The sequence below is a fragment of the Haliotis rufescens genome, unplaced genomic scaffold (genome assembly GCF_023055435.1).
Source record: "Haliotis rufescens isolate VD_foot unplaced genomic scaffold, xgHalRufe1.0.p SCAF_2, whole genome shotgun sequence".
NCBI lineage: Eukaryota > Metazoa > Mollusca > Gastropoda > Lepetellida > Haliotidae > Haliotis > Haliotis rufescens.
In genome coordinates this window covers 74,702,455-74,725,768 of record NW_025963890.1, presented here as the reverse complement: position 1 = coordinate 74,725,768, position 23,314 = coordinate 74,702,455, and the positions used below count along the sequence as shown (strand labels likewise).

The window sequence follows — 23,314 nt, the reverse complement described above, 5'->3', positions numbered from 1 at the left end:
CTAAAAAATGTCATATTACACAATTTTTGAAGATATAGTGATACACGAAAAATGTAATTTAATGGAAGAATGGGTAAAACATAAGTCACGTGAGATCTCGGGCTACGAGATGATGACGGTGATTGCAGACGTAGAATCAACATGGCCGAAAGCGTGACAGTCCAGCCGGTTCTCAATGAGACAAATAATGATACTCTTGCAAATGCAACAGCCAAAATCCCGGCCACACCAGAGGGTATGGCCGTTGCATACACCAGCCTATTTCTGATGGCTATTTTCCCGATTTTTGTTGGTGCCTTCCGTTCTGTGAAACACCATAAGGAGCAAAAGGTATTCCCATGCTTTCCGGAGTTTTGTCACGACCATGTTGACAACATGGAGGTTTTTCTTAATGTATTGATTAAGGTTTTTAAAATCAATTTTACTATGTAGATCTTGCAGGTTAATGTTTGTAAAATGTCTTACCGTTACTTTAATTTACCCATGCTCATGTTTTGTGGAATCCATATGTTTCAGTTTATTAACATCTGGAAATGAATTGGGCTTATTAAATTTTGAAATTAGTCTATCAAATCAAGAATATGCAAGTTCAAAATTGTTTGAAGTACTGAAAAGACTTTTGACTCACTTATCTTGGGTCACATATTTTCGTCAGCAGTATACTATATGTCCATAAGGAAACTTACCATATGTGATTCTCCTGCAAAACATGCAAAAAACATTGAGAAAGATTTGTTTTCAAACACACTAATCAAGTGAGGACAGGCTTTTATTGATATAAAGCTTTGTTTATCATGTTTATGATCCAGTGTGTAATGATGTTTGTTTTCAAAATATTCATGTTTGGAATGTTATAGTTTTGAGATGGATAGAAATCTTAAGTGTCTGTACAATGGTGTTATGCTGAAACCATATGTTACCCATGTTCAACTGGAACATGGTTAATGATGTTAATTACCAGATGATCATTTTCACAGATTTCATTTCAGGAGTCTGGTGAGAAGCCAGATACCATGTCCAGTAAGGATGCAGCAATGTTTCCAATCATCGCAAGTTGCACTCTGCTAGGAATCTACATTGTATTCCAGGTATTAACATGATTAAGATACATGAAATACAACTTTGGTTTTAATTGACCATGTTTACCACTCTCTTTCTTTTGTAGCAATTATCATTGTTAAACCATGTAACATATATCCTAAATGTTCCCTTTCGCAAATTTTCAGAATTATTTCATATAATGTCGATATAATCATGTGAACAGACATACATGTAGTTGAAACAAATATTGTTGAACAATATTGAAAGCTATGTACACTCCTATGTACTTCATTATAGTTGTTATACAGTCCTTGATCTCTTTCATTGTTTCAACATTTCATGTCGTAAGTTGAATTTGACGTGTGAACTTGCTTTTCTTTTGTTTTGCAGTTATTCTCCAAAGAGTACATAAACTTACTTCTAGCTGTGTATTTCTTTTTCCTCGGGGTTCTGGCTTTGGCCCATATTGGAAGGTAATCAAAATGGACAGAATCAGATTGGACATGATTAGTTATAACTTACAGCTTGTCTGTTTGAACGTGTCCACCATTTTACACACATTGCACATTTGGCCTAATGTTGAAACTACCTCTGTATATTAACCATAAGCCAACATTACAACATGAAAAGATGTGGTAAATATCTCTTGATGCAGAGTTCATAGTACGCATGCTTTGCAAATCCGGCAATTAACCGAAATCTGCATGGCAATTCACAAACCGGATGTTGATTTTGTTACACGATTTTTATTGGACTATGCATAGACTTGTTAGTCCAGCCAAAATATAGCTCAATAATTCCAGCCAAGTTTTGCAAGGGTGGAAACTGGACTTTTATAGACAGTTAACTCCCTTGCCTCTAGACGATGGTGTGGGTCATCCGAGTTATAACACATGATGACTATGTAGTGGAAGTGCCGCTGATATTTTACAGGAAAACACATCACGAATCAGCATTTTCAGTATAAAATATAATGACTTTGAGGAATTAAGCATGTTAGACCAATTTGTACGTAATGTGCCATTTGTATCATGTGCATAATTTAGAAAACATCCAACAGATTATATTGTGTCATGTTCATTTTGAGAGAAAACTACTAGTCCTTTCAACTTTTCACTAATCTCAGTTCAGCAGACAGTGGCTTCACTCATCCCTCATTAAATCATGCATGGTATTTAAGATGTAAGGTTGTCATGATTGCGGATGTCTCACTTGCCCGAGAAACAAATCATCATGTAATCATGGTGCTGTTATTTTCAGCCCTGTGGTGTCTAAGTTTATCCCACCTTCATTCCCCAACCTTGACTACCACCTCACATTCACTCAAGGGAAGGGTGACAAGAAGGAAGGTAGGATGATGATTACGATCTAGGACAGGGATGCTAACCAATGAAGAAAGGTTTTCTTGTCCCAGTAGACCCTGGATGTTATATTTTTTAGATTGGTTTACGGACTGAACTTAAAATCATTTTAAAGGTATTACTGCCTAGCCTCATAATCATGATAATCACAAGTGATAAGCGATGCCTGCTCATACAAATACTATTTACAGCTTTACTGGTACTCCTAGCAGTCTCCAGTGTGTGGTTTATAATAATAATGAGTACTTTTCTATAGCACCAAATCCCACACCTGTTGGCATTCTCATTGCACTACAACATTTATATTCTGGTTAATGACTCTGTGAAAATCATTCTCATCTCCCTGGGAGGTATACAGCCCAACCTGCCTTTGAGGCGCTAGAAGGTTAACCATTGTTAACAGTCACATTACCATCTCGCCCTGTGTATTCCCATGTTAAGGCTGTAATATGTTAACATTCCTGTCCCATTTCACCATGTTCACATTAATGCCAATACATGCCATATGGACAAATTAAAGACAAAATGGAGATATTGAAACAATACATTTTTCTAGTACCAGTACTGGTGGTACTCTGCCAGTAGCCTCTTGTTCATGTTTTGTTTTGTGTGTTTTCAACATAATGCATGTTTACACATAGTGGCTGTAAATTAGAAACACTGGTTTTGTTAGCTTTGAATGTTTTTCATTTCAGAAATTATGAACTATGAATTTGACAGAAAGGATCTAGTATGTCTAGGACTGTGTAGTGCTGTTGGTATCTGGTATCTTGCCAAAAAGGTTGGTTTAGAAATACTAATATATTGTTGAATTCAGCATAAGCACAGACTTTGCTGGAGACCAATGTCAATGAGACATTTTTCATGACTTTTTCAGCTTTTTATTGTTTAAAGACATTCTTTTATATCTCTACCAAATTTGAAGATGTTTGAGTGTCCAGTGTCCAAAAGAATGAAACCTTGATGAGTAATGATTAATGAAGTTTGTCTCAGGTTAAGATATATTAGATATTCAGTTACATTCTTCAAGTTCACAGAAGAGACCTATGTTAACATGATTACTATTTATTAAAAATATATTAACATGATTAAGTATGCACCAGTAATTTCATTTTTAAGTTTTATTCTACCCCTGTGTATAATGTCATGTGGTTGTTATGGTTGTACCCAAATCAGCATTAAAAGACCTGACAGACTTCCAACTTGTGAAACAAGTAACATTTGTACTTGAATGCTGAAAAAGGAGATATTCTTGTGTTAGGGGAAGACCAACAGGATCCGGTGGCCAGGCTCTCTGACTTGGTTTATGCATGTCATTGTATCCCAATTGCATGGATCGATGCCAATCACTGGATTATCTGGTCCAGACTTGTTTGTTTAAGGACTGCTGTCATATAGCTGGAATATTGCTGAATGTGGCGTTAAACAACAAACAAATGTAAACAGAACTTGTAGGCATTCAAAAAATAACATTTGAAAACGAATGTCAGATTTTATGCAGCTTTTGTGAATGTTTTGAAGAGAAGGATGCTGTCTGTTATTCAGAACGACTATAAACTGGTTCTAACTGTATATTTCTTTTCAGCATTGGTTGGCCAACAACCTATTTGGACTTGCCTTTGCTGTGAATGGTGTGGAGCTCCTGTCCCTCAACAGAATCAGCACTGGCTGCATCCTCCTGGGAGGACTGTTTGTGTACGACATATTCTGGGTAAGTCACATGGTATTATATACATCCAGTCTGTGGGGCCCTGGGTGGAATATTTCCCCATCTCTGTTGTGTGTGTTAGGGGCAGTGGTCATGCTAGTGGGCTGTCGTTGTGGCGTGGAATTATGCTCATAATGTCAACCACTGGTTTGTCTTGATTATTTTCGGGTTGCCTTGATATCCTCCCCACACTCAGAGTAAGCATGGTTTACACAACCTTCAGCAATATTCCAGCAATATTGCAGTGAGAGACACCCGAATTGGGCTTCACACTTTGTACCTATGTGGGGGGTCAAACCCCGGATCTTTGGTGTGATGAGTGAATGCTTTAACCATGTTAACCACCAGGTTACCCCAAGTGAAAGTTGTCCTAACACAAACTGTTCACTTTAATCACATAGATGCTTTTCATAGAGCTCAGTATTTGGTTGTTCTAAGGCACATGAGACAGTGCTTTATCTTTTTTTTTTACTATTTCTTCTGTTTATGTTCGATTTCTAACATGTCTTGGGGGCAGTTGTCAAATTGCTGCAATTCACTGTGCAGAGTTGTATCCCTTGGGGCACACCAGAATGCAATTATTGTGTGTTCGAATCCAGGCTCACCCTGATTATGTTTCTAGGTTTGTCAGCATCATACCTGTGCTCGTGGGTTTCACCAAAGTGGTGAACTTCTAAGACCTGCATCACTTCAGGCTGACACCATGACATGATTGGAATACTGTTAAAAGCGGCGTTAAACCCAACTCACCCACTCCCTCACTCTGAAATGAGGTTTATTTCAATGCTTTTTCCAGGTGTTTGGAACCAATGTTATGGTCACAGTTGCCAAGTCATTTGAAGCGCCAATCAAACGTAAGTTAACAATATTGATCGTTAAGATGACAGTGCTTGATGAGAAATGTTTATCAGTCTCATTAATTCATCAGTCTTCACCCCTAAAACATAACTGTGAAAGACATGCAGAGAATACATGCCATGTTATCTCCTCAATAAACATGATAAACAATGATAAAGAGTTAGGTATACCAGGATCCAAAGATTGTGGGCTCATGGCCCATATTTCCCTCATGATATCCTTGATTTGATGCTTTTAGTTTTAGTTTCACGAAAATGGTAAACAATTTAAGAACTGCTTCAGTTTTCCACCCACATATAGCGGACACATTATACTGCTGGAATACTGTTTAAAATGTTAAACTCTCGTCACTGACTGACTGTGCTGTATTTCAGTGGTGTTCCCTCAGGATCTACTAGAGAAGGGCCTGGCTGCCAACAACTTCGCCATGCTGGGCCTAGGGGACATCGTCATCCCAGGGATATACATAGCTCTACTGTTACGCTTTGATGTCAGGTAGGTTTGGTGGGATACCATGGTCTACCTGAGACAGCTTGATTTAGAACTGATAGGATACAAAGTTTGCCAGCTTTCTGAAGGCAGTTTAATTAAAATCAGATCTTTTAGTTCAATTTGATACCTAACTTTGTCAGGATCAAACACATTCTCCTTATGGTATGTGGGACATATAAGAGGAACTGTCAGGTTAACTCTGAGTGAACTTTGACTGCCCAATCAAGAGGAAGGTTGCGTGGGTTTTTGAACTAACCAGATCTCAGCTTTCTAACACGGTACAGCTTCATTGGCAAACTGATATTTAGTCATATATGGATGATTGAAAAATGCATCTGAAACAAAAAGGTGTAAAATATCCATGACCATTAATATTTCTCATTCAGAACTGCCAGTTTATGTTAATTTTAAGTTTACAAAAGTCGGCTATGCTGCTCTGAATGCTTCAGACTCGTACTGAGAATCTGAGGTCTCCACACTGATCTTGACTTGAGAGTGATACTGAATCACGGAGAAAGCATAGAAAAAGATGTGATTTTAATCATCTTAGTGATGTTCTGATGGCATCCTCTGTGGTTTTGGATCCCAGTTACATACAAGCATTACAACTAGAAGTTGGAAGAACATGAATACATGGCACTTTTTATGGATAGCAACTTGTTTTATTCTTTGTCACGACATTTAGTGCCACTTCTTGCTCCTTCAGGTGAAGACTAATCCATTCACCTGATGAAGGAGCAACAAGTAGCTCTGAAACATCGTGACAAAGAATGAAAAAAGTTGCTCTTCATAAAAAGTTTCAAGATTGTTCATCATGTTCATATGGTGTGGGACAATGCTGATGTCAAAGAAAAGTTGCTAAGAATATCTGCAAGATTGCTGATGTAGTGATAAAGTGATATTTACTCACTGTTTCATAGTCTTAAGCTGTCAAGATTATTATAAATGTCATCATAACCCTTGTAAAACATTCTTGTTCCTATTGTTTTAATTTATTGATGTTTCAGCCTAAAGAAGAACTCTAAAGTCTACTTCTACGCTGGCTTCGTGGCCTACTGCCTGGGTCTTCTCACCACCATCGTAGTCATGCACTTCTTCAAACATGCACAGGTACCTCCCTTTCACGACTTGTAGGAGTTGAACCTGAATCATCAGTATTCAATATTACGCTTCAAAGGAATATTGTCATGTGAACATTTGCTTGGATACTTGTGAGAAAGTTGATATTTGAGCCTTTGACAGGTCATACCTGTGATCAGATATGATGTGCCCAAATCATAATACCAAAGTATTTTCATAGTTTAGAAAAAAATTAATCGGGCTATTCATGGAGTTTCCTGTAAGAATTTGTCTTGGCTTATAGAGACCCAATGATTTGCAGTCTGTAGCCCATGTTCAGTCTACAGATCAAGATCATGTGCATGAGACAGTGTCTTAGCGGATTTGGTTAATCTTTTGATGTGAATCCTACAGTTTGACTTAGTAGATGAAAAAGTGATGCTTGAGCCAGGTCTCCCTTCAAAGAGCATATGGTGTTTTGTGTTGCAGCCTGCCCTACTATACCTGGTGCCGGCCTGTGTGGGAGTACCCATACTTGTTGCTTTAGTCAGAGGAGAGGTCAAGGAGCTGTTCAGGTCAGTCACTTGGATATTTTGGGGGATCAGGGCACTCCCTAGAGTCTCTTGAAGGGGGTGGGGCACTGGGTCGACTCTCCTGAAGGGGGTGGGGCACTTGGTCGTGTCTCCTGAAGGGGGTGGGCACTGGGTTGAGTCACTTGGAGAGGGGGGGCGCTGGGTAGAGTCACATGGACATGTTGGTAGTATGTGTAAGGTAAGGGGTGGGGAATATGGTGGGGCACTGGGTGGCATCACTTGGAGAGGGTGGGGCACTGGGTAGTCACAAGGACATGTTGGTGGTATGTGTTAGGTAAGGGGTGGGGCACTAGGTAGCATCACTTGGAGAGGGTGGGGCACTGGGTAGTCACATGGACATGTTGGTGGTATGTGTTAGGTAAGGGGTGGGGCACTAGGTAGCATCACTTGGAGAGGGTGGGGCACTGGGTAGTCACATGGACATGTTGGTGGTATGTGTTAGGTGGGGAATGGGGTGGGGCACTAGGTAGCATCACTTGGAGAGGGTGGGGCACTGGGTAGTCACATGGACATGTTGGTGGTATGTGTTAGGTGGGGAATGGGGTGGGGCACTAGGTATCATCACTTGGAGGGGGTGGGGCACTGGGTAGTCACATGGACATGTTGATGGTATGTGTTAGGTAAGGGGTGGGGCACTAGGTAGCATCACTTGGAGAGGGTGGGGCACTGGGTAGTCACATGGACATGTTGGTGGTATGTGTTAGGTGGGGAATGGGGTGGGGCACTAGGTAGCATCACTTGGAGAGGGTGGGGCACTGGGTAGTCACATGGACATGTTGGTGGTATGTGTTAGGTGGGGAATGGGGTGGGGCACTAGGTAGCATCACTGGGAGGGGGGTGCTTGGTAGAGTCAATGGACGTGTTGGTGGTTTGAAAGCATGGTAAGGTACAATACTACGATAGTCTCACATTGGTAGAATAAAAACCTAGTTCAGAAAAAGTGTTGTCACCTCGGAAACTAGTAATCTTATGAGGTATTTTGTCATTTGTCATGTTTGTCATGACTGTGTTTCAGTAATCCTTGTGTACGTGTGCCTTGGTCTTCACAGATAAAGATATTAATGAGAAAAAATTATGTACATTTCATTTCCTGTTATTTCTGTTAAGACAACATGTCCAGCTTTGTTCAGATATATGTACATGATGTTGCACAGGATGTTTGCATAACTTTCTTATGACATGTTAAGTTTGTACATATTTAAGGGTATTAGAAAATGAAAACAAATATTTTATCTCACTTATTCAGCATGGGACCTGGAGTTAGAACATGAAACTAAGCATCAAAAGCTGTTATGTATCAACTTGTTTTTGTGATATTACTTTACTGGAAAAGGAATTGTGCTAACAAATATATAACATTTGAATGTTTGTAAGACTTGCAAACAAAACCAACCCACAATACATATCGTACCCATCTGTTACCATTGTTACTGCAGAAATCCAAAATTTTATCGTACCTCCATGCCAGATCTGATTGGTCCACGTGGTCTTGATAAAATACTATGTATCCAACATTAGAGGAAAATAAATTTCTCAGTGGGAGAATAAATCCCTTATACCCCGCCAAGAACAAGTCAGGCTGCACATGGATTTCTTAGAGGCTGTATAAATCTCTTATACCCCGCTTTGAAGCAAAAAGCCAAATGCTTTTTCTGAGTCAGTAAAAGTCACATGACATACATGTAGCACAGGTTAACCTCAGCTCAATCGAACAGCTGTTTTCTATCAATTTTGAATTTGTTTTAATAATAAAACCTAACGCTGGAGGCATAAAGCCCCATGTACCATTGTGATGCTGCTACAACTTCTAAAATTCCAAAGTGATATCAAAAGGTTGGTAATATTATAAGGGTTTTACTGCTACTACGTGATGCTTACACAGCAGTTCTGCTTTCTACACAGTTATGAAGATCACTCAGAACAGAAAGAGGAATCGGAAGGAGAGAAGAAAGAAGAGAAAAAGGCAGAAGTAAAGAAAGACAAGTGATAGGATGTACGGATGGAAGTCTAAATCAAACTGCCTGACTCCAGGGACTCATTCATGGACAACTCTGGTCATACTAGGATGCTGTAAAGAGGGGCCACTCTAGCAAACCTCTGTATATTTCTGCTAATGTTTATTTTTTTGTGTCTAATAGAAAGACAAAAACAGGACATCTTCAAAGGAGCTGTTAGCTTCTAGAAGGAATGTTGAATGTTTATTTGCCTGACTGCTGTGAAGCATTAATTTGATGATGATGTGGATGTGGTTGGTGTGTGACCGTAACACCTCGGTGCTCTCAAATAAGTTTTAAGGATAACTTCATTTTGTACTTTTATCTGGATTAAGATAGGTCATCAATCGTTGCCATAATACTTTGACAATATTGTTAAGTTCATTAGCATAACACGTCAGATTTATTTTGTGATAGTTAATAATGAAAAGTGCATTTAGAAGCTCCCTTCATGATGTAAAGAAAAGTAGCTACAAACAAATAAATCTCTTGTAAAAGAAATAATATCACTTTCATTTCACCATTACACAGGCTTTTGTTTTGATATTTTGTTTTCTGACCCTTGTTAACTTTCTCTCACGTTATTTTTGTTTATCATGTCATTTTGTATGTGTGGCTTTTACGAGAGGAGGAAGTGTGGTCTGATAGGACTTGATCAGGAACACGAGGATGTCACTAACATGGGGAGAAATGAAAGCATGTTTATCATATATTGATTGTCATGACATACTAAGAGTTTTGGTAAAGTAGTATTCATGCAAATTATGTAATCTGGTAAAAGGGTTTCTCATGTATACAATCAATAAAACAATGATTGATAAATTTTCATGTAAATAGTTTGTGGTTGGGATGTTAAATGATTCTGGACTAACATTACTGTTTGATATTGAGCTAAGCATAGTTGTGAGTGCATGGTTGTAGGAACGAATGTTTTGGGTGGGATGACGTCCTTGAAGCATGATACAGCTGAAGGATTTCTAAATCACAGATACATGTATTGTTCAAGTTGAATGATTTATGTGTGCTACAAATTGTATTTCAGTTTGTGTGAACAGAGGTTCGTCTCCTCTTGCGCCGACCAGGCACTTTAGACAAGTAGCCAATAGACTGCTTCCTGTTGGTTACAATAACCTGTCTATCTTGGGGTTTTCACATGGGCTCCATCAGTTGAGTAATCTATTCTGTTATTTTATGTTAAATTAATTTAAGCATACCTGTAACATCTTTTCCTTACAGAACATTACAACGTGCCTTTAAACCAAATAGTATTTGATACCAGAGCTTGTTTTGGCACAATAATCCACACATTTCTATGGTTTATTCTTATTTCCCCCCATAAAACCCTAGTAGAACAGATTGCTTCTTTCATGCTTTGCTTTATGAGTGCCATATTATCATGCCAAAAGAAAGTCTTATTTTCTGGCTTTCAAGCATTTCATTTTGTCCCAATAGTGTAATATTTTATTCATTTTCAAATGATACATTTATTAAAATAGTTTGGATGTATGTGGTCATGTTTGGGTTAGATCGTTCTCAGTACTATCTTGATAGTATATTCACAAAGATATTGTTTAATGCAGTGTAGAAAGGATATCACTGCTGTGAGTGTCGGAGGGCGTCGTTACGAGTGATTGTTGAGTTACTTCCCTTGAACATGTTGACATCATGGCACTGGAACTTATCTTGATCAGGTAGCTACATTGCCGACATTGCATTAATTATTGTTCACTTACCTAAAGGAAGCCTTTCCATATATCATCTGGTGAATACAGCCATATTACCAAAATTGATACTTACATAATCCTAGTGTTACCATGGCTCCTTCCATCTTATTGATCCTGTTTCCTGTCAATACTTCATGGGTTGTATACACAACGTATACACTCACAACCAACCGTGAATACATACACTCATTTGCAGTGTAGTCGCTATTTTCAACCAATGAACCCCTGCCTGGTTCCAGCGGAGGGAATCCCGCGAGTCCTCAGACCAATGAGCGCTCAGCTTACGTCTCTCTCGTGCAGCATGTGCCATGGCCTTGCAACCTCTTCACATTACTTCACTGTCAGGCAAGGGGTGGGAGGGAAACCTAGCTGTTAAAGCATTCGTGCTCGTCTCGCCAAAGACCCGGGTTCGATTCCCCACATGGCTGCAATATGTGAAGCCTACTTCTGGTGTCCCCCACCGTGATATTGGTGGAATATATATATTTTATCTTATTTTGACTCATACTTATTAGTCATGTGTATGAGTATAAATGATATTTTTACTCTAAAAATACATATTGCTAAAAGCCACGTAAAACCTACCTCACTCACTCATGTTTGGTCAAGGGTAGATCGCACAAAATACATGTGCAAAGCATAGGGCTTATTTCATGACCTGAGTGAAATATACGCCTAACTATTACATCACATGTCAGCCATATGTATTGGGGGATGTATACAAGCCTTAGAAGTGTTGACAGGGAATTTCCAAATTTGGTTGAATTTCTCTCAGCAGAGTTTGAATGAATGGGCAGATAGTATTTTAAACATTTTGATATGTATTTATTTTGCTTTGTGGATATATTCATGTTTATTGATTGAGGGTCATTGTTGTTTCTGCGATTTTCTGTTGTCTGGGATTTAAGTCATTTATTGCAAATGTTTTTTTGTTTACACTTATATCTGATTATGAATATCCTTTTGTCTTCAGATAACTTTGAAACTACAGCAACAGTGTTTTTGTGTTTGTTGAAACCATGTTGATAATTTAATTAGGTTAGGGAAGTTGTTGTATTACCTGAAAATGAAGGACAAGATTTCAAATAAAGACATTATTTCTGAAATAAAAAATATCTGTAACAGATGCATGAGTTTCGTTTTTTTTTACATTATTCTGTGGTTAGAATTCCCCTTTATGCCCTGACGATGAGCTTACTTAATAGTCTCTGCAGTGTGTGGATGGAGGGGTGTGTGGATAGAGCAGTGTGTGGATGGAGCAGTGTGTGGATGGAGGGGTATGTGGATAGAGCAGTGTGGATAGAGGGGTGTGTGGATAGAGGGGTGAGTGGATAGAGCAGTGTGTATAGTGGGGGTGTTTGTATAGAGGTGTGTGTGGATAGAGGGGTGTGTGGATAGAGCAGTGTGTGTATAGAGGGGTGAGTGGATAGAGCAGTGTGTGTGTAAAGAGGGGTGTGTGGATACAACAGTGTATGTATAGAGGGGTGTGTGGATAGAGCAGTGTGTGGATACAACTGTGTGTGGATAGAGCAGTGTGTGGATACAACAGTGTGTGGATACAACTGTGTGTGCATAGAGGGGTCTGGAAAGAGCAGTGTGTGGATAGAGCAGTGTGTGGAAAGAGCAGTTTGTGGATAGAGGGGTGATTTAATCCCGTCCCATCACCTTTTGGAAAAGGGGAGTGAACTCACTATGTAAAAAATGAATGTAAATATTTCGGGAAACAATTTGTTTTTGTTGTCGTGTCATAACAAAATAATTTAGTTTCATGTTATAGTTTTTTTTAATATGACAACAAGATCAGTGAGGATCTGTCATATTTGACAATCGGATTTGACCATGTCCATAAGGACAATGAACACACAATGCCATTTAGAAAATGGTCAAATGTAACAAATGTATTTGAGATGACACTTCCTAGTACTTTTTTTTGTCTTAAGTCCCTTCCGGTATTGGAACCCACACTATCAGAGTACTGGCGATTTAGGTGCTTCACTCTGGCAGTGTAGGTTCGAATCCCCGGATGGGACTCGACCCCAAAAAGCACTAGAATCTGTACTTTACTAAGAAAGTGTTCTCTAAAATATAACATTTGTTCCATAAGGACAAGACTGACCCCCAGCCATGTCGATTAATGGCCAAAATGCAACTTGGCAACACCAATTACTCCATGGAGTACAAAGATAGGATTTCTGAATTAATCACATTACATCATAATTTGATTGATTTTGGTGTTTTCATGATTGAGATTGCATGCATGGTGGGGCTTCATTATAAGAATGTCTACAAAATGGGGGAATACATCAAATTTTTAACATTAGTTGAGTCTCATTTGATCACCCGGAATCGCGAAGACAACTTAACACAAATCTCAAAAGCACGTCTGAATTCTCTCGACAAAGGCAGAATGAAGATCAAAGACGAAATCCAGAGACCATATATCGGTATATGGTCTCTGCGAAATCCTATAGAACACGTATCTTGGTCATAAAAGGTGCGATTTGAAATTATATATATTTTACGTACACCATTATTTATTTTTTTAAATATTGAATCTGCGTCCCAAATACAGTTGATACCTTTTTGTTTGCGTCCCAATACCCTCGATACCCCCGAATACCATATGCCAAAAGGGCAGCCTCTTGGGAATGGAGCCAGTCAACACAATGCGTAAAGTAGACAACGAATATGTTTCGATCAGGAAAAGAAGGAAGCAGCGCTCTTTAAGAAACATGTACTATTATATTTTCATTATGTAATTAGGTTAACTTCGTAAAACCCCATCGAAAAAAACAGATTCATGATTTGAGTTAAATACACTGACACACACACAAAAACACCACGTCAAAACGACGTAATAGCACTAGTGAGGGAGTGAGTTGGGTTTTACGCCGCTTTTAACAGTATTGCAGTTATATTACGGGGAGTCAGCTTAATGTGGGAGGAAAGCCAGAAGTGATGCAGGTCTAAGACGTTTACCACTTCGGTGAAACCCACGAGCACGGGTATGGTGCTGACAAACCTAGAAACATAATCGGGGCGAACCGGGATTCGAACCCACAATCATAGGTTTCTGGCGTGCCCAGGGGACGCAACTCTGCACAGCGAATCGTTGCGCCTTAGATGACTGGGCCACCCGTGCCCCCCCCCCCCCCCCCCCCCCCCCCCCCCAGGATACAGGATACAGGAGATAAATTCTGAGATGTCTTAACATTGCATTCAAAGCACTAATCAACAATAGATGAGAAAAGGAGATCAAAGAGGAAGCACGTGAGGCATTAATTAAAAGGTACTTCAGTTTGGAAAATGTATATTTCAAAAAAAATATCACCTGGTTTTACTGTCTGTACGTGACATGGTGACATGAGTTAAATGAATTATTTAACGAAATTCGATATATATTTTCCCCTGGTCTCACCCCATTTCTCATACCTTAGAATCACACATGCCACGGTTGAGTTCTCCTACTATCCAATGCTTGTTACCCATGTGGACCAGTCCCGATCAAATCCATTTGTCCGACGCCTCATGAGAATATGAGACTTACAATACACCACTTGTATGCTCCGAATGTATGAAAACCTGTTCAGGCATTCTGTAGATAAAGTCATCATATATTAATTATTAGATTTTCTTCCCCGCCGACTCACTACCGACTTTAACATCATCAGTCACGTGGGAAATCCATTAATGGTGAAGCCTTTTGTTGGTCCAAGTACAGGATTAAAATGTAATGACCCTATCTTACCATCGGTCACGTGACACCTGCCCCAGTCCTAGTAACGGGAGCGACATTAAATTCCCTCATCCTGTTTAGTAATGTAAATATAATCAGTATTTAATTATCAAAATAGGTTATTTTTATTATGGTCATGATAGTGTCAATATGTTTGGAAGTGACCGATGGGAATTCCGGGTGAGAATACCGTATTTCCCCTATTAGATACCGCGTCTCAAAAACACGCCGGGTCATACACATGTATACGCTCTGTCCAAAACTTGAAACTTCGCTTCTGTGAGACTCCAGGTCTCAAGACAAGTTTCCTATAAAATACTGTGAATTGTTGGTGATACTTAATGTCTGTCACCTGCAAATGCATCCTTTGTATGGCTGTAGAATTAGGGATTCGGTAAGGTGGTGAGTTGCCACTGTGTCAGCATTAAACATTAGACACCTGGCATTCTAATAAAGGAAATACGGTAGGTCCTTCGCAATCTGTGCTTGTAAGAGGCGACTAAATGGTTCGAGCGGTCAGACTCTTTGGTTGGTTAATCTAAATGGCCTGGATGAATGTTCATGATGTCAATCACTGGTTTGTCCTGGTTCAGACTCGATTAATTATATACAGGCTGTTGTCATATATCTGGGATATTGCTGAGCGCGGCACCAAACAAGCAGAAACGACGTACATTTAACATGAGGAGGACCCAGGGTACCAAAATACCATGTCGTTCATCATTACACATCACTGAATGACCCAGTCTCATGACAGATCTCAGCGTCCGCCCGGAGAGCGGAAGGTCCAGGGTTCGATCCCGGGCCGCGTCATACAAAAAGACGTTAAAAGATTGTACTTGTTGTTACCCTGTCTGGCTCTCGGCATTAAGGGGCTAAAACAAGGACTGGTCGGCTCGGAGTCAGTATACTGTGTCTGAGTGGGGTATTCATGTTAAACTGCGGCATGGTATCTCAGTGAGCTAGCACTATAAATCGGCATCAGTCCGGACTAGTACAAGCAGCCACACACACACATACACGTGCATGCAAGTCGCTATATAAGTGCAATAATCTTGGACGCGACGTTAAACCCAATTTCACCTCACCTCACCTCACCTCACCTCACCTCATGACAGATCTCAACGCATAGAGGTAGCAGATTTGGTGAAGTGAGATTGCTGAACGATTGTACTGTTCAAACATACAAACGCGAGCTTGCAAATGTTATCACTGTTAGGAAATACGCAGTTTCAAAATATCCTGGAAACAAATCAATTTATGAAATTTGTGTTACATGTCTATTGTATTGGTACATGTGTACAAACCCAGTTATGCAATCTCATTAAATTCAGATCCTAGTTCTCGCTATCGCTAAACAAAGTTTAGCGGAACGGAAAACTAAGATCTGATTTTAATGAGATTGCCAGTTGTGACAACGGAGGTAACTTCACTTTGTTTAAGGGGGGCAACTCTCCGTGGTCTGGTGACCGTCGGTAGACGTTGTCGTCATTACCCGCAGTCTGATGCATCATGTGATGTAAGCGAGCAGATAAACACTGGTTTTACCTTGAGTACAACCTGCGTCTCGAGGCTTGTCTTTCTTAAAAACATCACATTTCATTTGTGACACTTTTTATTCATCTTTTAGACTTTTAGTTATTTTCGGCTTTTTAATACGCGGTTAAAGTTTCTTAAAATGTGTTATTCCTTTTTGAAAACGAGCATTGGACTAAGCTAACAATGGAGACAGATAGAGTTGTCAAATTATGTAATATGAGAGTTGTGAAACATATCCTCCTTCACGTCCAAGTGAAGGAGGTTTCGTTGTATTTAACGCGAAAGCGGTGCGGAATAATTTTTTTTCAATTCTAATCCCCTTGTCTTATATGTAGAATAAAAAAATAATTTGGATTCATTTCATGATGGGGGAAAGTATCGGGTTATATATTTGTTTAAAAAATTAAAAAGATCTGTCTTAAGATGTGATAAACGGAATATAATTGTGGAAACGTTCGCAAAAGAAAAAGATTAACAAAGACAATACAGTATAGTTCCCACAGAGATAATTTAGATTCGTTGCACAAGTAAATAGTTAAAAAAACCAAACTTTTATATGTGAGTGTGGTATTGCGATACAATAGGCCGTTTGATATTCTTCATATTGTTAATCCATCAACTAATAATATTTGATGTGTACATATGCGTGATTAAACGGGCATTTTGGAACATGTTGCACACATCCAAATAGCACCCGCTGAACCCGAATGTTCGTTTGTTAGTTTAACGCCGCACTCAGCACTATTCCTGCTATATATTATGACGGCGGTCTGTAAATAATCGAATCTGGACCAGACAATCCAGTGATTGACATCATGAGCTTCGATCTGCGCAATTGGGATACGATGATATGCAGCAACTAAGTCAACGAGCCTGACACCCGATCCCGTTAGTTGCCTCTTACGCCAAGCATGGATTGCTGAAGACCTATTCTCATCCGTATCTTCACGGGACCAGTGATGAATGAATGCTGTTTTCCGCCACAGTCAACTAAGTTACAGCTTATACTCAATAAGATTAAAAGCAAGTGTTAATAGAATTTCCTATGAAGCAAATGTGTAAAATGACTCCAACACAGACACTTTTTTTTACCTCCATGAATACAGACTTAGTGATAACAATAGATAATCAAGTCTGGACCAGACAATCCATTGATTGACGTCATGAGAATCGATCTACGCAATTGGGATACGATGATAAACAAAGTCCCTCCATGTCACAGAGGATGAGGCAGAACCAGAGCGTGTGTCACGACGCGATGTATATTTTATGAGCGCTTTATAATCTTAACGCGCACATTATTATGGAATACTGTGTGGGACATTCTCACGTTGTTGCAATCTCGACCTTCGGATACAAGCTAACTATGCAAAAAGTGCGAGATTGCTTGATGGAGAGTGTCGCTAACAGAATTCCATACATAATTCCTGTTTAACTTGAATCTTTTATTACCCGATTCAAGACGTCTAAACACATATAGACTCGTGAAGATTCCGGGGTAGAATAGGTCTTCAGCAACCCATGCTTGTCGAAACAGGTGATTTTGCTTGTCGTAAAACGCGACTAACGGGATTGGGTGGTCAGACTCGCTGATTTGGTTGTTGCATGTCATCGATCCCAATTGCGTGGATCGATGCTCATGATATTAATCACTGGACTGTCTGGTCCAGACTCGATTATTTACAGACCGCCGTCATATAGCTGGAATATTGCTGAGTGCGGCGTTAAACAACAAACCAACCAACTATACACATATAAGAACCTTTATTGCTCGCGACGTGTCACAAAACTCAGGTAATTCGAATTAAGTAAAAAAAAGATATCCGGGTCTTTCAGACACGACCTCTACTGAAACTGTTATTGTAAGGAGTTGAATACTGCGATCACATTACCTTTAAGCAATAACACAACTGATTGTCAAGCTGGCTGGACAGCGAGATACCAGATGTGAAAAGCATTACCCGATCAATACTGTACGGATAGAATGGTAGCCCGATAAACGCTGGCCTACAGTGAGATAATGAATGGGTATAGTCGAGTGAGTGGGTATAGTCGAGTTAGTGGGTATAGTCGAGTGAGTTGGTATAGTCGAGTGAATGTGTATAGTCGAGTGAGTGTGTATAGTCGAGTTAGTGGGTATAGTCGAGTTAGTGGGTATAGTCGAGCGAGTGGGTGAAGTCGAGTTAGTGGGTATAGTCGAGTTAGTGGGTATAGTCGAGCGAGTGGGTATAGTCGAGTAAGTGGGTATAGTCGAGTTAGTGGGTATAGTCCAGTGGATGGGTATAGTCGAGTGAGTGTGTATAGTCGAGTTAGTGGGTAAAGTCCAGTGGATAGGTATAGTCGAGTTAGTGGGTGGGTATAGTCGAATGGGTGTGTGGGTATAGTCGAGTGAGTGTGTATAGTCGAGCGAGTGTGTATAGTCGAGCGAGTGGTTATAGTCGAGTTAGTGGGTATAGTCGAGCGAGTGGGTATAGTCGAGTTAGTGGGTATAGTCCAGTGGATGGGTATAGTCGAGTGAGTGTGTATAGTCGAGTTAGCGGGTAAAGTCCAGTGGATAGGTATAGTCGAGTTAGTGGGTGGGTATAGTCGAATGGGTGTGTGGGTATAGTCGAGTGTGTGTGTGTATAGTCAAGTGTGTGTGTGGGTATAGTCTGGTAGGTGGGTGTGTGGGTATAGTCTAGTGGGCGTGTTGGTATAGTCAAGTGGGTGTGTGGGTATAGTCGAGTGGGTGTGTGGGTATAGTCGAGTGGGCGTGTGGGTATAGTCGAGTGGACGTGTGGGTATAGTCGTGCGTGTGTGTGGGTACAATCTTGTAGGTGGGTGTGTGGGTATAGTCGAGTGGGTGGGTGGCTAAAGTCGAGTGGGTGTGTGGGTATAGTCGAGTGGGTGTGTGGGTATAGTCGAGTGGTCGTATGGGTATAGTCTGGTAGGTGGGTGTTAGGGTATAGTCTAGTGGGCGTGTGGGTATAGTCGAGTGGGTGTGTGGGTATAGTCGAGTGGTTGGGTGGTTAAAGTCGAGTGAGTGGGTGGGTTAAGTCGAGTTGGTGGATGGCTGTAGTCGAGTTGGTGTGTGGGTATAGTCGAGAGAGTTTGTTGGTATAGTCGGGTGTGTGTGTGGGTGTGTGGGTATAGTCGAGTGAGTTTGTGGGTATAGTCGATGTGGTGTATGGGGGTGTGGGTATAGTCAAGTGGGTGTGTTGGTATAGTCGAGTATGTGTGTGTGGGGTATAGTCGAGTTGGTGTGTTGGTGTGTGGGTATAGTCGTGCGTGTGTGTTGGTATAGTCAGGTAGGTGTGGCGTTGGGGTATAGTCGAGTTGGCGTGTGGGTATAGTCGAGTGGGTGTGTGGGTAAAGTCTGGTAGGTGGGTGTGTGGGTATAGTTGAGTGGGCGTGTGGGTATAGTCGAGTGGGTGTGTGGGTGTAATCTGGTAGGTGTGTGTTGGTATAGTCGAGTGGGTAAAGTCGAGTGAGCGTGTGGGTATAGTCGAGTGGGTGTGTGGGTATAATCTGGTAGGTGTGTGTGGGTATAGTCGAGTTGGTGTGTGGGTATAGTCGAGTGGGCGTGTGGGTATAGTCGATAGGGTGTGTGGGTATAGTCTGGTAGGTGTGTGTTGGTATAGTCGAGTGGGCGTGTGGTTATAGTCTATTTGGCGTGTGGGTATAGTCTGGTAGGTGTGTGTGGGGGTAAAGTCTAGTGGGCGTGTGGGTGTAGTCGGATAGGTGGGAGTTAGTGTATAGTCTAGTGGGCGTGTGGGTATAGTCGAGTGGGTAGGTGGGTATAGTCGAGTGGGCGTGTGGGTATAGTCGTGCGTGTGTGTGGGTATAATCTGGTAGGTGGGTGTGTGGGTATAGTCGAGTGGATGGGTGGGTAAAGTCGAGTGAGTGGGTGGGTATAGTCGTGCGTGTGTTGGTATAGTCGGATAGGTGGGTGTGAGGGTTTAGTCTATTGGGCGTGTGGGTATAGTCGAGTGGGCGTGTGGGTATAGTCGTGCGTATGGGTATAGTCGGATAGGTGGGTGTTAGGGTATAGTCTATTGGGCGTGTGGGTATAGTCGTGCGTGTGTGTGGGTATAGTCGGATAGGTGGTTGTGAGGGTTTAGTCTATTGGGCGTGTGGGTATATTCTATTGGGCGTGTAGGTATAGTCTATTGGGCGTGTAGGTATAGTCTATTGGGCGTGTAGGTATAGTCTATTGGGCGTGTAGGTATAGTCGAGTGGGCGTGTGGGTATAGTCTAGTGAGCGTGTGGGTATAGTCGAGTGGGTGGGTGGGTAAAGTCGAGTGGACGTGTGGGTATAGTCGTGCGTGTGTGTGGGTACAATCTTGTAGGTGGGTGTGTGGGTATAGTCGAGTGGGTGTGTGGGTATAGTCTAGTGAGCGTATGGGTGTAGTCGAGTGGGTGTGTGGGTATAGTCGAGTGGGTGTGTGGGTATAGTCGAGTGGGTGGGTGGGTAAAGTCGAGTGGGCGTGTGGGTATAGTCGTGCGTGTGTGTGGGTACAATCTTGTAGGTGGGTGTGTGGGTATAGTCGAGTGGGTGGGTGGGTAAAGTCGAGTGGGCGTGTTGGTATAGTCGAGTGGGCGTGTGGGTACAATCTGGTAGGTGGGTGTGTGGGTATAGTCGAGTGGGTGGGTGGGTAAAGTCGAGTGAGTGGGTGGGTTAAGTCGAGTTGGTGGATGGGTGTAGTCGAGTTGGTGTGTGGGTATAGTCGAGTGGGTGTTAGGGTATAGTCTAGAGGGCGTGTTGGTATAGTCGAGTGGGTGTTAGGGTATAGTCTAGTGGGCGTGTTGGTATAATCGAGTGGGTGTTAGGGTATAGTCTAGTGGGCGTGTTGGTATAGTCGAGTGGGCGTGTGGGTACAATCTGGTAGGTGGGTGTGTGGGTATAGTCGAGTGGGTGGGTGGGTAAAGTCGAGTGAGTGGGTGGGTTAAGTCGATTGAGGTGAGGTGAAATGGTGTTGAACTTTGCGTCCAAGATTATTGCACTTATATAGCGACGTGTATGTACGGGTGTGTGTTTGTGTGGCTGCTTGTACTAGTCCGGACTGATGCCGATTTATAGTGCTATCTCACTGAGATACCATGCCGCAGTTTAATATGAATACCCCACTCAGACACAGTATACTGACTCCTAAACGGCCAGTCCTTATTTTAGCCCCTTAATGCCGAGCGCCAGACAGGGTAACAACAAGTACCATCTTTTAACGTCTTTTGGTATGATTCGGTCGGGGATCGAACCCGGGACCTTTCGCTCCCCGGGCGGACGCTCTACCACTAGACCACGGAGGCGGTCTAAGTCGAGTGGGTGGATGGGTGTAGTCGAGTGGGTGGGTGGATATAGTCTAGTGAGTGTGTTGGTATAGTCGAGTGTGTGTGTGGGTATAGTCGAGTGGGTGAGTGGGTTAAGTCGACTGGGTGGATGGGTGTAGTCGAGTTTACAGTCGAGTGAGTTGGTGGGTATAATCGAGTGGGTGGGTAGGTATAGTCGAGTGGGTGGCTGGATATACTTCAAACACATTAAAAGTTGCCGCGTATTCATTTCATGAGCGTGAGTGAGTGAGTGAGTGAGTTTGATTTAACGTCGGTTTGAACAGTATTCCATTTATATCATGGCGTTTCAGCTTTATGAGGGAGGAAAGCCCGAAGTGATGCAGGTCGAAGATGTTTGACTACTTTGGTGAAACCCACGAGCACGGTTAGGTGCTGACAACTCGGGGCGAACCGGGGTTCGAGCCCACAATCATCGGTTTGCAGTTTGGGCATGAGGACTATACAGGATCACGTGTCGTTGTTATGTGGAGACGAGGAGCTGATTCAGGATCCGCATCACGAGTGACGCTGAGTCATTCTTCCCAAAATGTTTGCTGCACCAGTTAGTTATACATCCCTGTTACATTAACCAATTGTTTTAAAAACAACACAAAGTTGTATCATATGCATCCAATTTCTCTTTTCGATGTCATGTATATGCAATGTCTTTGAATGAGTTCATTTTAATTTTTAATTTATTTTTTTTAACACGAAATCCTCCTGTAGCGCTATGGAATACTAGTATCTGCGAAGACGACCGACTGAACGTATAAGATGTAATTTCTACCTTCATGTGAACTTCAAAGCAACAAGCCACATATTGTTCTCCACCTAATCAAAGAGGAAGAACACAAATTCAAATTTCGCTGAAGGCACGTGTGCAGACGTTACTGTTACAGGAAGGAAGACCACTGATAGTGCCAGGAAAACGCTGATAACAACCTGGCCCTCAACATGATCCTTCCAAATCAGATAATGTGTGTGTGTGTGTGTGTGTGTGTGTGTGTGTGTGTGTGCCAGTCCTTGTTTTATCCCCTTAATGCCGAGCTCCAGGCATGGTAACAAGAATTACCATTTTTTATAGTCTTTTGGTTTGACGCGGCCTGGGATCGAACCACCGATCTTCCGCTCTCCGGTCAGACGCTCTATCCACTAGACCACGGAGTCGAGGTAGGATGTGGTATCTGTTTCGCCTACTGGAAATGTCAAATTTTAAAGTTGTGGAAAACCTTTTCTGCCTAACACTCGCTAATTTTGGACTAACATGATCAAATACAAAAGTATGGCTAAAATAAGTGAAAAAGGCTGATATTTCGAACTTCAAAAGAAGCAGGTCCAGGACCCAACAAATATATATATTTCTTATTATATTTGAACTGTTTTTGTCTACATCTCCTAAGGAAATCAACTTGGGTCAAGGACTTGCTCATATTCATATATTAGAAAATGTTTCCTGAAATCTTCAAATTCAGCATTTGTGACACATTTTATCCTTCCTATGCTTTTTGTGTTGTCATAAGTCCCAAACATGTAACTGTTGAAATGAAATCAATAAAGTCACGTTCTCATTCACACCTCATAACTTTCATCCCAATTTATAAACACTTTGCCCCATTCAAACATAATGCAGCTCATGAGGAATAGAATTTGGCCCCTACATTATCCCGTTCTTTAATTTCCAGGCCATCTAATAATGACGCACTATGCACCATGTTGTTGTGACATTGTGCGTACCATATGACGTCACACAACGATGACGTCACGTTGCCAGAAGAAACTTTCAGCGTCACATTGTATTTTGAATATTGCTCTGGAAACGAGATCGTCAGGGTAAAGTCCCAATTACCGGAAAATAGATTTTTCTTATCCCCAGTAGGATCGGACACAGCTTTTGAGAACAAC

General features: G+C 41.3%; 1 protein-coding gene across 2 annotated transcripts; it reads left to right on the top strand.

Annotated features, from left to right (window-relative positions):
- The first annotated feature begins 114 nt into the window (after positions 1 to 114).
- Positions 115 to 11,956, top strand: LOC124133265 (minor histocompatibility antigen H13-like). 2 transcript variants are annotated; one of them, XM_046497617.2, is made up of 11 exons: positions 115 to 330; positions 990 to 1,088; positions 1,432 to 1,514; positions 2,302 to 2,390; positions 3,098 to 3,183; positions 3,988 to 4,113; positions 4,907 to 4,964; positions 5,343 to 5,463; positions 6,468 to 6,570; positions 7,009 to 7,094; positions 9,015 to 11,956. In XM_046497617.2, exons 1-11 carry the CDS (start codon positions 142 to 144, stop codon positions 9,097 to 9,099), a joined length of 1,125 nt encoding a protein of 374 aa, XP_046353573.1. In that variant the 5' UTR covers positions 115 to 141; the 3' UTR covers positions 9,100 to 11,956. The 2 variants fall into 2 exon arrangements, with proteins under 2 accessions (XP_046353573.1, XP_046353572.1); XM_046497616.2 differs by having other exon boundaries at positions 978 to 1,088.
- Positions 11,957 to 23,314: the final 11,358 nt, after the last annotated feature.